This window comes from Meriones unguiculatus, chromosome 14 (assembly GCF_030254825.1).
Source record: "Meriones unguiculatus strain TT.TT164.6M chromosome 14, Bangor_MerUng_6.1, whole genome shotgun sequence".
Taxonomy (NCBI): Eukaryota; Metazoa; Chordata; class Mammalia; order Rodentia; family Muridae; genus Meriones; species Meriones unguiculatus.
This window is the reverse complement of record NC_083361.1, coordinates 4,938,107-4,953,399: the sequence shown is the minus strand read 5'-3', so window position 1 is coordinate 4,953,399 and position 15,293 is coordinate 4,938,107. Positions and strand designations below refer to the sequence as shown.

At 41.4% G+C, this 15,293-nt stretch overlaps 1 protein-coding gene across 1 annotated transcript in view; it reads right to left on the bottom strand.

Annotated features, from left to right (window-relative positions):
• LOC110550686 (zinc finger protein 568-like) overlaps nucleotides 1-15,293 on the bottom strand; it is a 52,135-nt gene that overhangs the window by 23,636 nt on the left and 13,206 nt on the right. Inside the window, exons 4-5 of the mRNA XM_021640722.2 lie at nucleotides 13,757-13,883; nucleotides 13,404-13,499 (exon numbers count right to left, since the gene is read on the bottom strand). Coding sequence (XP_021496397.2) covers nucleotides 13,404-13,499; nucleotides 13,757-13,883 — 223 coding nt within the window. The remainder of the gene's footprint in view (nucleotides 1-13,403; nucleotides 13,500-13,756; nucleotides 13,884-15,293) is intronic.

Genomic DNA, 15,293 nt, shown 5'->3' with positions numbered 1-15,293 from the left:
TTTATGTTATACTAACCTAGGCAGTCTGGGCTGAGGACGTGGCTCAGTTAAAGGCCTGGGTTTAAGATCAGCAGCTTGTCAGCCAGGCAGGATGAGGCAGGTCTCAGCATGGGGGGGCAGCGGGGGGGAAGATCTACAGCTCAAGCTCACCCTCAACTCTACAGTAAGTTAAGACAGCCCCGGATACGTGACCTGGCCTCAGATGATTTGTCATCATCATGATAAAGATTTACTTGAACGTACGACATCACTGCTGATTTACACTAAGGGGTTGACAGACGTGGCTCAGTGGCAGAGTAGCTAACGTAACACTTCATCAGAGAAACATCAAGACCTCCCACAAGAAAACAACCACGGCACACCTGCTCATGTTGAGTTCTTACTTCCAATTTCATAGTGAAAAACTTACTTGAGTTTAACACATCATTGGTTGAAAAAGGAATCCAAATACCAAAAACGTTAGGATGTGAAACAAATCACAGAGCACACTAACTTTACACAGCACCATGCTAAGTACCATGTGGCTAGGTGTGTTTGTGTGTTCCGTATGCATGTGTGTATGGAGGTCAGAGAGGTCAGAGGACACCCTGGGTGTTGTTCTTCAGGAGCCATTCACTCTCTGGGGAGGGAGCAAAGAAGCCCTAACCGGCCTAAACTTGTTAAATGCGCTAGGCTAGTTGGCCAGCAGGGCTTCCCCAATACTGCAATTTTAAGTACAAACCACTAAGCTTTGTTTATTTTATTAGTATTTTTTAAAGCAAAGGTCCTGGGACTCAAACTCAGGTCCTCACATTTGCAAGAGACGGGCTTTACCAACTGATCTGTTCCCCCAGAGCTTGTCTTTTTGAGACAGCATCTCACTATGGAGGAAGAGTGACCCCACAATCTTAATCCTCTCTGTCAGCTTCTGGAGTGCTAGGAGGCACATGAAAATATTTCTGATCAAATGGATCAGCATTTGAAAGGGCACATGAATCCTCTATAACATTTTATGGGCACAGTTAATGGTGAGCCAGTTAACAGTGAGAATTAACAGTGAGAAATAACTAGAAAAACACACCATCATCCTGGAGGGAATAAAAAGGCCAAAAAAAAAACAAAAAACAAAAAAAAAAATTGCCTTGTGTGTCATAGCTCATTTGTTTAAAGAGAGAATCAATAGACCTTACTCAAATGTCTTGAATGAATTGTTCTATTTTGATATTAGAAAAAAAGACAAGCCATATTATTACCAAGCATCACTAACTTTGAAGATTTATTTTATATTCTAGTAGTCTTTTAAAGACAAAAAGTTCCCTTCCCAAAGTTCCCTTCCCAGCAACACTCTCAGTCCCAAAATCTTGTAATAGACAGAACTAAAAAGAATTTAGCATGTATCTTTGTAATCAAATTTAAATAGCTATACATAATACATGTTTCAATAAAAACCAGTTACATACTTTGTACCTTTTATGGATGTAGTAGACAGCATGTCTCATTGTCTTTTTCACACTCAACACTGACTTAGGTGACTGCCTCTGTGTTTTTAACTGTACGTGCTATTTCACCCTTGGGATGGGTCATTTTTTTCATCCATTAGCTCTCTGCTGGGTCTCCAGGTTTTCAATTTATGTGCACGTGTTTCTTCTTCCTTATTCACAAGATTCCAGAGGCTTTCATAGAAATGAAAATAATCCAAACTAAAACTGTAGGATCTTTTTTGTACTTTCAAAACTAATTCTTTGACCTCAAGTTATAGACAAAGAGTGTGCATATTTTTGTTCTGTATTTTTTTAAGATAGGGTCTTATGTAGCCCAGGCTGACCTCAAGCTTGTAACGTAGCCAAAACTGACCCTGAATTCTTTATCCTCCTGCCTCTCCCTCCCAAGCACTAGGATAGTATGCATGCACCATCATAGCCATTAACATCCAACGATTTCAAGGTTTGATTTTTTCACAACTCAGTGTTCAAATTCTTTGGAAGAGTGTTTATTATATTGCAGTACTGTTTACACCTTAATTTTATCCAAGAGCCAAGTATTCCCAAAACAAATGAATAGATTTTTTTTTTCTGTCAACTCACGATGTCATGTCTGATGAGGAGCAAGTCCACATATTTCCACAGCTCTGTATCTGGACACTCTACAACCTGTTTATCCATCTAATTATGCTGCTATATCATACACTTCTAAGTGGCTATAAATTTACCACACATTACGAACAGTGCTATTCTAAGTACTAATTGGGTTTATATACACACACACACACACACACACACACACACACACACACGTTTTGTTCCGAGACAGGGTCTCACTACGCAGCCCAGGCTGACCTCAAACTCTAGATCCTCCTGCCTCGATCTCCAGAGTATCGTGGATAACAATAAAGATGTTCATACTATTCTTTTTCTAAAACCAGCTCAGCAATCTATAGAAATTTATTTATTGATTGAGACACAGTGTCACTATGTAGACCAGGCTGGCCTCAATCTTGCAGCAATCCTATTTGTCATCTAAATGCTCACAATACAGACAAACATCACCATGCCCGATTTTCACTTACTTCTACTTCATGAGACTTTTAGAATCACTTCATAAATATTATGGAAAGATGTTACAAGATTATTTGAAACTATTAAATCTACAGATTTGCAAAATTGAAAATTCTGTGATGATGTTAATTCTCTGCATTAATGCATGAACTCCAACAAAACATTCCTATTTTTTCAAAGAGATCTTGCTCATGTACTGGCATCAAATATCTCCAGTAAATTAGGCACTGATATATCAGAGGCACTGCCTCAGTTAGTCCACTGGGCGTCTCTCACCTCATGACCTCTTTTATGGATAGAAAGGGATGCTCTTTGAGAAAATGCCTTCCCGCATTCAGTACATTCAAAGGGCTTCTCACCAGTGTGACTTCTCATATGTGTAATAAGTAGTGAGCACTGAGAGAAGGCTTTTCCACATTTATTACATTCATAAGGCTTCTCCCCTGTGTGACTTCTCACATGAAGAGTAAGGGATGAGATTTGAGAAAAGGCTTTACCGCATTCATTCATTACATTTAAATGGTTTCTCTCCAGTGGATTTTTTCATGTTCAAGGAGATTTTGTCTCTGACTAAAGGCTTTTGCACACTGATTACAATGATAAGGTTTCTCTCCAGTGTGAACTTTCTCATGCTCAGTAAGATTTGACTTCTGGCCAAAGGCCTTCCCACACACTGCACATGCATACGGCTTCTCACCGGTGTGAACTCGCTGATGTCTAATGAGGTTTGACTTCTGAATAAAAGCTTTCCCACACTCATTACATTCATAAGGTTTCTCTCCAGTATGAATTTTCTTATGTGTAATAAGATTCTCTTTCCGGCTGAAGGCTTTTCCACACTCATCACACTCATAGGGTTTCTCCGAGGTATGGTTTCGCATGTGTACAGTAAGGGAAGAGCTTTGTGAGAAAGCTTTCCCACACTCCCTACATACGTATGGCTTCTCACCTGTATGGCTTCTCATATGTAAAACAAACACTGAGCACTGAGAGAAAGCCTTTCCACACTTCTTGCATTTGTAGGGTTTCTCCCCTGTGTGACTTCTCCTATGCAGAGTGACAGCCGACTTCCGAGAGAAAGCGCGACCACACTCGCTACAAGTGTAAGGTTTCTCCCCAGTGTGACTTTTCTCATGCTCAAGAAGATTTTGCTTCTGGCTGAAGGATTTCCCACATTCCTTACATTCATAAGGCTTTTCTCCCGTGTGGATCCTCTCATGTTCAATGAGATTTGATCTCTGACTGAAAGCTTTCCAACAATCCTTGCATGCATAAGGTTTCTCCCCAGTATGAACTCTTTGGTGTCTAATAAGGCTAGACATTTGAATGAAAGCTTTTCCACACTCATTACACAAATGTGGTTTTTCCCCGGTGTGAATTTTCTGATGCGTAATGAGATTTTCTTTTCTGCTAAAGGATTTTCCACATTCTTTACAGGTATAAGGTTTTTCTCCAGCATGATCTTTCTCATGACTGAGGAGGTCACATTTATGAACGAAGTCTCGTCTGCACCGATTACATTTAAAGGGAGCTACGGCACAGGGTGAACAATGGGAAAATGGCATTCCATGTGCATTACATTCAAAGTTTCTGTCTCTTACACAGCCTTTCTTCCAAGTAAGTATTTCTAATTTTCGTTCCAAACACTTATTAAATGAGTCACAATCATAGAGGATTTGTCTTGAAGTAATGACATCTGAGCTCAAAGGAAAGATTTTTGCAACCTTTTTACAGTCAATGACATTTTCTTTAGTCAGAGATTTCTTGGAGATGGATGTGACTTTCCTCACAAGTGTTTCCTGTTGTTTCTCCAACTGTTCATCAACTTCCCAAACTTCTAAAATGGAGGACCAAAAATCATTACTTGTGAAATTTTCTATCACTATACTATTTAACAATTTAGAACGTTGCTAATGTGGTATTGAATCTTAATCTTTGGCTTTAGTCAGCCAATTAGAAAGAAACTACAATGCAAATGACCCCCAGTTTTAAAAGATAAAGTTAACTGCTACAGGCAATATTATGGGGAAAAACCAAACCAAACCAAAAGCTGGCATCTGTAGATCTAAGCAGCACTAATGGAATTTTTTTAAACAGTATCCTTGTATTTAATGAAGAGTTCAGCAAAATGAATGGAACTGCAGTGAGAGGTCAACAAAGGGTCAGATAGTGGCAAGATAAAATTACTGTTTGTCATTAAATACAGCGGGCCAGACTAAATATATTTGTTTATTTCTCTTCCTTTTCAAAAAGAATGAAGGGTCAAACCTTAAAGACAAAAGAAAGGAATATATAACATACAAGAGATTTCAACAGGATAGTACAAGATTGAAGTTGTGTAGAGAATCGTTAACTGGAGAGCACTTGGGAAATGCTAGAGCAAATGTATCAGAAAAGTGAGATGACAAGACACATGAAGAATCAGAAGATCCAAGGACTCAGAGAACAAGGCAGAGCTGCTCCTTTTCACCATTGCTTTTCTGCACCACACCCAGTGCTTGGCCAACATAGCAAGATAAGAAAAAGATCCACAGACTGGAGAGGGGAAAAGCAGTTTTTGTTTTGGTTTGGTTTTTGTTTTTTTCCAGACAGGGTTTCTCTGTGTGTAGGCCTGGCTGTCCTGGACTTGCTTTGTAGCCCAGGCTGTCCTGGAACTCACAGAGGTCTGCCTGCCTCAGCCTCCTGAGTGCTGGGATCACAGGCGTGTGCTACACCCCCTGACGGGGAAAAAGCAGTCATAAGAATCAATAACTAAAGTCTGCTGGAGACAATCGTTACACCAGGGTGGAAAGACGCAAAGTGAACACGTGAAACTGAGCTGCTGGCCAGGAATGAACAAGCGGAGTCTGAAATGAAGAACACATCGCTATTGATAAGTACTCCTCAAAACAAAATGAATACAAACCTAACAACATATGCACGAGATCTGCAATGGGAAAAGCACAAAACTCCTGAACTCTAAAATGAACAAATGGACAGTGTATGCTGAAAACAAGAAGACCCAACACTCAGCAGGTTAGTTCTTAATTTCATCACTGTCTTCCCCAGTGGCAGACATGAACTCCTTGAGCTGAAGTTACAACTTTCACCATACTGCTCTCTCCTTTTGCTTCCCACTCTTACAGTTTTCTTGAGGCCTGAGTCCACTGGTGGCTATCTTGGGTTTCTTGGGAACCGGCTTCATTCTGGCCTCAAGATATGTGTTAGGAATATGACCTATTTGTTTAGAATATAAATGTCTCCGGAGTCTCAAATAAACCTCAACTTTGCTGCCATCCGTACAAGTTATGATAAGGACACCACCCACCAAGAGTGTTCCGGGCCACGTCCTTGTTAGGAGGCAGGGTGGTAGGCAGAGGGGTCTGTTGTCTGGATTTTCTTGAGGGTTCGATTTGCTCAGAAGTCAGCACAAGGGGAACTGGTGGTTGAGGCCTATGCTTGAGGAATCATTTGATTCCATAGGGTGGTCTATGGCGGGCTCCTCAGTAACTGGGACCAGCGTTGAAATCACATCCTCCTCACTGAATTCTTCCTTAAAATAGTTCTTGTTATAAAGTCCTAGCTAGAGCGTGACAGCATCAGGCAGGCTTGGGAGACGAAGGCATCGAAGATATGGATGCCTGTGGCTCACTGTTGTTAATCGGAAGCTTTGCTTATTTCTTACTTTGATTCACAGGTTCAATGCAATCTCAGCTTGCACTTTACTCTGTGTACAAACTGAGTCTGACATTCATATGGAGGTAAAACACCCAGAAAAGAGAACACACTATTACAGAAAAAAGAAAATAACGGTGGATGCTGACAGCCCCTGATGTCAAGACTTATCACTAAGCTCTAGCAACCACATAGTCTGGTAGGTAGAAGAAGAAAGGACAAGCAGAACAATGGAACAGAATAAACAACACACAAACAGCCTCAAATAAATATAGTCGCTGGTCTTTGACAAAAGAGCAAAAAAAGTAATACAAAAGGGCAGAGACAGTCTTTTTAACCAACAGCGCTGCAACAACTGCACCAGACAAACCAATCTAGACACAAACCTTACACTTGGCCCAGAAAGTAAAAACCACAGCGCTAAGTGTAAAGCACAGAACTGTAAAACTAGAAGAAGATAACACGGGACAAGGTCTGGGTCATGGTGATGGGACAGAGAGGGAGTGATAAGAACAAAGGCCTGATCAATTAAAAAAAAAAAAAAGAACTTCATTAAATTTCTAAATGTCTGCTTCATAAAAGCCAGTCAGAGTGAGAAGATGAGCCACAGACTTGCACATGGCACAAATGAGAAAGGGTTATCACATAATACAGACAAAAGACATAAATTTTTATATTAAAAACAAGCTAGGAGGTTGTGGTGCACACCTTTAATCCCAGCACCTCAGGAGGCAGAGGCAGGTGGATCTTTGTGAGTTCAAGACCAGCCTGGTCTACAGAACTAGTCCTAGGACAGCCCGGGTTACATAGAGAGATCCTATACAGAAAAACGAAGGCAAAAACAAAATCCCAACCAAACTGTGGCTGTACATGCCTGTGATTTTCCACTTGAAGGCTGAAGCAGAAAGACTGGAAGCTCAACAACAGCCAGGGTACACCTGAGATCACGGTATCCCCCAAACAACTCCCCTACCTGCTACAAAGCATCCAGGAAAACAAATGAACAAAAGAAACTACTCAGACATGGTAGCTAAGCATATGCAACCATGTTCAAAATTGTAAGCCAGTATGTAATTCACTGTAAAGTTTTTTTAAAACATCAAAGAGACACCACTAAGCAGCCATTAGTGTAACCAAAATCTCGGACACCGCCAGACGTAGACAAGGACTGCAACAGGGACTCTCAGACACTGCTGCTGGGGATGAAGACGATACACCTACTTTAAAGATAACCTGGAAGTCTTTGCAAAATTAAAATATTCTTAAATAAATCCTTCTTTCTTTCTCTCTCTCTCTCTCTCTCTCTCTTTCTTTGAGGGAGGAGGGCACCTGTGCAGTACGTGTGGAAGTCAGGGACAACTTGCACCAGCCAGCTCTTTACTTCTTACTACTTTATTTATGTATTTATTTATTTCTTTATGTATTTATGTATGTATTTCTTTCTCTGAGGGAGGAGGGCACCTGTGCAGTAGTGTGGAGGTCAGGGCAACTTGCACCAGCCAGTTCTTTACTTCCACAGTGCGGATCTCAGAGACTGGACGCAAGTTGTCAGGCTTGAGAGCCTGAACCATCTTGCTAGCCAACAAAATTAAATAATACTTTTACACTCCTTGTTATCTGCCCCAGTGAATTAAAAACAAGTTGTTTATTATTATTATTTTAGGATAGTATAAAACTGGCACTGAAACCACGAGATTTTAAAATCTGAATAGGGAGCAATCAGACACTTTGAGGCAGACAACATGGATCTGCTAAGTTTAATAATATCTCTTCTAACCACAAGATGTTTCCCCATCTTATAAAGGATGAGACAGTTCAAAATACTTTTCCTAAATACAACTGAACACAGGGTTTGCATGAGATTTCCAAAACTGCCACCCACATAGATGAACATTAGATTCAGAGCTAAATGAGGAACTGTGCCTTTTTCCTTAGATTAAAAGGAGGAACCAAGCACTCGTAGTTAGAAAACATTTCTCTAGTTCAACCCCAAGTACTCTGTTGATAATTTTTCGAGCAATAATTTCCTCAGCAGCTCACATCTTTGTGACTCACTTCTAGAAAACTTAAAAAGCACTATCTCCTTAGTGCTATTCCTAATTCTGTGAGCCATTTACCGGCCTCACATAAAGTCTTGAAACAGCAGCTGGTATATTTTCTTTGCCATACTGGACTTTGGCTACACCACCACTTAGCAATCTGTACAGGAAAATGGCTGAATCTCGGCAACGCAAACAAGGAAAAGGTTTATTCCAAGAAGAATGAGCCAAAGAGGCTCCAGATGTAGAAGCAGCAGATACAGAAGGGCTCAGGTTAACAAAAACGTAGGAATTCTGTGAACGTTTATACAGCACTGAGAAACCTTCAGTCCTTTTATTACTTAGGGTACTAAAGGTTGTTTTGCATATGCCTCCAGGGTAGGACATGAGAAAGTTTAACAATAAAAGACCTATAGATACTGGTTTTTGGGACACTCAACAAAACTTCCTGGTTCTGATTTAACCAGTACAGTTTACTCCTAAAAAAAAAAAAAAAAAAAAAAAAAAAAGCATAAAAATCTGTATTACCTTAAAAAACTTTTTTTAATAATTTCCATAAGGGAGGGAAAAGATAAGGTTAGAGTGGGATATCAGTATAAGATTTGCATTTCTATTGACTTTCTAAAACAAGTGCATTTATTAATTTGGAGAAAAACTAAAAAAATGTATATTAAAAAACAAAGAAATCTGGCTGAGGAGATAACTCAGTTGGTAAAGTGCTTGTCTTGCAAACAGGAGGACCTGAGTTCAATCCCCAACACCCACATGGAAATAGGAGGATCCCCTTAGCTCAGGGGCCAGCCAAGTTAGCCTTACTGGTGAGTTCCAGGTCAGTGAGAGGGTCTGCCTTAAAGGAAATAGATGGCATTTCTGAGGATGGTATTGTCCTATCCTTTACACTCACACACACAAACTCACATACACATATTGAAATAAAAAAACTATATAAAAGGAAAATATCTCCATTAGAACAAGAGACACAAAACCCACGTTCTTTTTGCCCACGTGAACTATCATACAGACCTAGTAAGTCTGTTCATTTTATATGCCAAAAGCTCATCAGTTTTCATACAGTAACAATTATGAAAACATCTGAAGATGAGGTTGTCCGAACTACAATCTAATCGAAAACTATTAGTATAGCTCTGTGTCAACCAACTCATGAATCAACTAAGAAAACAAGACACGACACAGGCTTCCTCTTGATGGGTTAATAGTTTAAGTACTGGATGCCAAAGTGTGAAAACATATAAGTTTTCACATTCAGATCACTCTGGTGGATGCAGATGGGCAAGTAGGAAAACACTTACTGGGAACTGAGCTCAACGTTAAAAAACTTGACTCTAGATAGGTCAGAGACCTCAAATTAAAGGAAAAGACATTTCTACAATTCTGGAGACATTAAAGATAACACCTTCCCACACTGTTGTTTCTAGAGCTGAGCATCAAACACAGCTATATGATGAAGGCACACAAAAGGAAAGAGTCCACATGTAACTTACGGTTGTTTAGGGGAGATCTTCAATGACCTAAACCTGCAGAAATGGGGGTCCTGAATGGTGAGGTGTCCAGGAGAGGACAGGGATGAGCACATAAAGACACAAAGTTGGAGTGAGGAGGACTGCACAGGGTGACCATGCCAGCATCAGTGCAGCCTCTCATCCACTGTGCGCAGTGAGAACAGGACAAAGCCAGCGGGAAGCTGTGACACAGGGGATGAGGTCAGCAGGAAGCTTATCAAGCCATGCTGCTCGCTCATCAAAGGAACACAGGATATCTCAGGCATGTCACAGGTCAAGCACACAAGTGGCCTTGGGACTGATAAGCACAGCCTTTCCCCAGGAACTGAAACCCTGACTCTCTTGAGGCCCTGGGCCTAGCCCTTGCCAACCAAGTCCGCCCATGGCAAGGACACAGGAAAGCATGTTCCCCCTTTCCTTTCAACAGGGGCCTCTGGAAAAGTTCTGATCGGCCTGGTCCCAGAAGTCCAGGGAGAGTTAAGAAAACGAGTTACGTAAAAGTCATGAAGCAAGAAGAAATAAACAATGAGTAGGAACTGAAAAAAAAACAAAACAAACAAACAAAAAAAAAACAATACAACAAAGAAGAAAGCTATTTCCAAGAAAGGTGGTTTACGGGCTCAATACAACAGAGCTCTCCTGTTTCAGTATGGTGTTATTAGACATGTCTCCCTTCTACCCTACAAGGACAAAGAACAGAATAAAAATACATTTTCAATGGAACTTTTAACTCCAGAATAAAGGAAAGAATGAAAATGGGTTGGTTAAGGTAGAGATCAAGACTCATTTCGATTAGATTTATAGGCAACATAATAGCGCAAAATGCAGACACTCATTTTCAGCTCTGGGATCCAGGTGTGTTGCCATGGTGGAAGGAACCCAGCAGACTTCACTTGGTCCTGACAAACGGCAAGGGAGGAACACCTTGAGTAATCAGACACGAATCAACTTCATTCTGCATAGCATACTACTGGCATAGGAGGGTGGGAGGGTCCGGATACAAGGGAACTGTGAAAATGATGGTTCCTTCAGCTTGCGACAGTGACCAGTTTTGAACTTGGTCAGTATAAGGCACAAAGATTTCCTATTAGCTTAGAACCTTTTTTTTTTTTCCATTTTGTAGTGGGTCCAGGAGAAAAGACCTTGGTTAAAAGATAAAAACTGATGATCAAAAAGGACTGCTATCAAATCTCAATGATAGTATAAAAAGCAAAAACCTGAATCTTTGGGCTAGGGGAGCTGTTTGGTGGTAGAACACCTGCTTAGAATACAGAGTTGGAGAAAGTGGGTTTGATTCCTAACACTGGAAACAAAACAAACAAATGTACAGAAGGAAGAAAAGAACCCGAGTCTAAAGGAAATAGTGATCACGCTGGCAACATTTCTAAAGCTTTAAACAGATACAGCAAAGCAACCCACGGCCTGTAAACCCCTAATTCACTTGTGTGGACAACATACAAGGAGAGACAACCAGACTTCCTCTCCTACGATCTTTAAAAGTGGAAAATAACATAGAGCCGCCTAACGCTCAGCAGAAACTATCCGCAGCAAGGTTCCGGGAAAGAAAATATGGCATGAGAATTTTACACTTGGCCAATCTTGTCAAACATAATTTAGAAAGATTTTTAATTCCTTTCTTATGCATTGGGGTGTATGTATGGGTACCATGTGCATTTGGTACCCAAGAAACTAGAAGAGGATTTCAGAATTCCCTGGAACTAAAATTACAGTGGTTGTGACCAGCCTCCTGTGGGTGCTGGAAACCAAGCCCAGGTCCTCTCTATGCAAGGCAGCAAGTGCTGTTAACTGCTAAGCCATTTTTCTAGTACCTAAAGGTATTTTCAGTTTCTTTCTTTCCTTTTCTTTTTGACAGGGTTTCTCTGTGTATCAGCCCTGGCTGTAGACCAGGCTGTCCTGGGTCTCACAGAGATCCTCCAAGTGACAGAATTAAAGGTATGCGCCACCATGCCTGGCTTCCTATTTTATTACACACAAAATAAATCACGGACTGGGATCCAGCTCGGTTGGTAGAGTGCTTGCCCAGCCCATGATCTTCAGCACCACATAAACTCAGTACTTGAGAGGTAGAGGCAGACGGATCAACAGTTGAAGGATTTCAAGGACGGCATGAGACTCACCAGAGACCAATTAAAACAGAGAAACCAAAGACCCATCCAAGCAACACAAAGGAAATCTGAGTAAAACCCAAGCTCCAAAGATGTAGTTTGTTTTGTACAGTGTTACATGCCCATACCTCAAACAGTATTTTACTTTGCTGTTATTACTGTAAACGGCCGCTCTTTCTCTTATATCCTTACTTGTGAAGCAGTCACGAACGCTATTGGTTTTAATGTGTTACTGACATCTCTAGCACTTCACTGGATGCTCATACAAGCTGCCGTACCTTCTCAGTTGGTTCTAGCATTTTCCAGGGATATAATCCCAACATCTGTAACTTCAAATGGCTTTATACTTTCCTTTTCCATTCTTTCAGATTTCACACTATTTACTTATGTTTTGCTTGTGTGTATGTAAGTGTACCATGTGCATGCAGGCCCCATGAGGCTAGAAGAAAGCATCACATCCCCTCAAGCTGCAGGCACAGACAGTTCTGAGCTGCCAAGAGTGTGCTGGGAAGCAAACTCAGGTCCTCCGGAAGAGCAGCAAGTGTTCTTAACCAGTGGGCCATGTCTCCAGCCCGTCTTCAATTCTTAAAGAACTTGTTTTTCTTTCATGTCTAATGCTCAGGTAAACTTAATAAACAACATACAAAATCTACAAAAGAAAACTTGGAAAGTTGTATTTCTCAAAGTAGATTAAACAAACCAACAAAAAAATTTGTCAGTTGCTTAAGTTAATGCATACACCCAGCATACTCCTAAGGAAATATGCTGGTTTTCTCCAAATAAGACAGTTAAATCTAAAATACATTTGGCAAAACAAACAGGAGAGCTCTGAAAAAAAAAAAAGAGAAGTAAATCCAACTGCAGAAAAAAAAAGACAAGTGTGAAGGAGAAAAGCACACTTTTAAAGCCTATTTTTGGATGGTTTGCATTTTTTAACCTTGTGGGCATATGCTCGGTTTTCAAAGTATTAAAGGGAAGATGTGGGTGAGCACGAAGGGGACACCAGAGTATTCTATGGCTGTAGGTTAAGCTCTGAAACCTCGGGCTATGTGAGAGTTGCAACGTACAATACAAGGTGCGATTCGCTATAAAATACAGGCTGGAGAGCTTCAAAGCGCAGGGAGGCCAGCAACTAAGGAGATCCACGCATGAGTAAAGCTGGCTTTAAAACACCACACTCCACAAAATGCAGACTGTGAACACAATAAGCTGAACACGAGGTAAGGAGGGTGCAAAGACCATATCAAGATACAGTGATCATAAAGTAAGTGTGAACACACTGGAAGGTGGGCACCCTGAGACCACCTGGGGTTACTGCCCTTCCAAAATGAAAGAGAACACAACTCCCAGAGGGCAGTCATTCCTACAACAGAAATGTCACACAGTCTCACAACTGGCACCTCACACATGGCACCTGTCAATCAGAAGACTAGGGCCTTTAACAGCCCTGGGAATGCGAGATGGAAGCAACCCTTCACTCAACAACCGTCATGTGCTTTTCTCACTAAGACCTACTTCTCACTTATTCACCTGGAGAGCGTCTCCAAAACATTTCTTCCTCCAGCACCCATGGCTCCTCTTCCTGTTCCAACTTGAAGATCACGTCTGGTTTGGTGACTTGACAACCTATTGCAGGAAACAGGAAAGAGCTTGCATGTTAATGCTGGAGACAACTGAACAGACTGGGGCTGACTGATGGGGTCTTGAGGACTTAGGACGGAGAGTCAAGGAGCGAGCGTGCACCATGACACAAATAATTAGTATCTACGCTCAAGGCTGGAGCAGATGCCATCATGAGGGAAGGCGAGGCTCATCCAGCAAACTAGTCTCCACACACTTCGGGAATAACGAGGAATTCTGTGTAACTGGAAAGCTCTCCTCACCCGCTATCACTAAGTTGCTGTACGTCTCCAGCATCACATCTCGATACAAGCTCCTCTGAGCAGGCTTCATTTGCTGCCATTCTTCCCGGGTGAGGTCCACAGCCACATCCTGCCATGTCACTGTTTTCTATTAAAAAAAAAAAAATCCCAAAATTAGTCATGAGATCAGGGCCTGTGAGCCAGGCATAATGGCATGCATCTGTAATCCCAGCACTTGGGAGGCAGAGGCTGATGGATCTCTCTGTGAGTTTGAGCCCAGCCCGGTCTACAAAGCAAGTTCCAGGACAATTAGGGCAACACAGAAAAATCCTGTCTGGAAAAACCAAATTAATTAATTAATTAAATTAAATAAGGCCTATGATCAAAATCAGTAAGAACTCATTTAGCTAGTAACCAACGGTCAAAGCATGTTAAAAATTACTTTTGAAGTTTTCATATTTGCCAGCTTTCACAGGATAGAGTGGGTAATTTATGAGAGTGAAAATACCCCATGAAAGTATGTGAATCACTCAGTCAGCAAGCATTCCTTCATCCTCTATTATTAGCAGCTGATGGCTGTGGACGCTGACTTACTCTGACAGGGATGAAACAGATGGACAGGATTGACAGGTAGTTAGGATTCCGCCAATGGATGAGAAAGGGAACGGGCTGAGTAGAGAAAGAGGCAGGCAGGAAGGGCAGAGATTTGAAAAAGGAAAGACTTCCAGATCAAACATCCAGCATTCAGACATATGAAGGAAGGAGAAGAGAATCTGTGAGTCATCAACCTAAAACTGGAAGAAAGGCCGCGGCCAGCAAGTGTAAACGGTTAAAGAGAACGTGTAGTACAGGTAGAAACAAGGCTAAAGAGGACCAAGTTAGATATCAAAGAAAGATGCAAGTTTTTATTATAATCAACATACTAGAATACATGCCATGGTAATAGCATAATGGAAATGACAACAAATGAAGTCTTTCTGGAAAAGCATGTGAACTGACAACTAGTTCTTGCTGTTAAATTGTTTAAAGTCTCTCAGGCGGCAGTGGCACTCGCCTGGCCTGCGACAGCCCTGTGATGGAGGGACATTACTTTTCGCTACAGTACTCCTGCCTTGTTAGGAAATGTTAAAGTTAATATGCCTCTGGGTGTGACACTGCACACCTTTAATCCCAGCTCTCAGGAAGCAGAGGCAGGTGGCTCTCTATGAGTTCCAGGCCAACCAGAGCTATACAACAAAACTGTCTCAAGAACAAAGTCACCATGCTAAGAGACACTGCATTGCCTATCATCAACACTGTACTGGAGCTCCTATTGTCTGCTGAGTAGTGAACATACGTGAGGCAATGCAGGACTCTAGCTCCAGCACTGTGGCTGCACTGCTACAGTCTCTTTTTGCCCATCATGCTATACCTTCTTGTCAAATCAGCAGGACTGGTCTTCAAATGACACAAAGAATCCAATTTAACACAGACTATTGGACACATAAGAACTCCTTGACCTGAAACCCTGTCTACTGCTGGGGTTTCATGGGAAACGTGAATTCATCCATGACAAGAA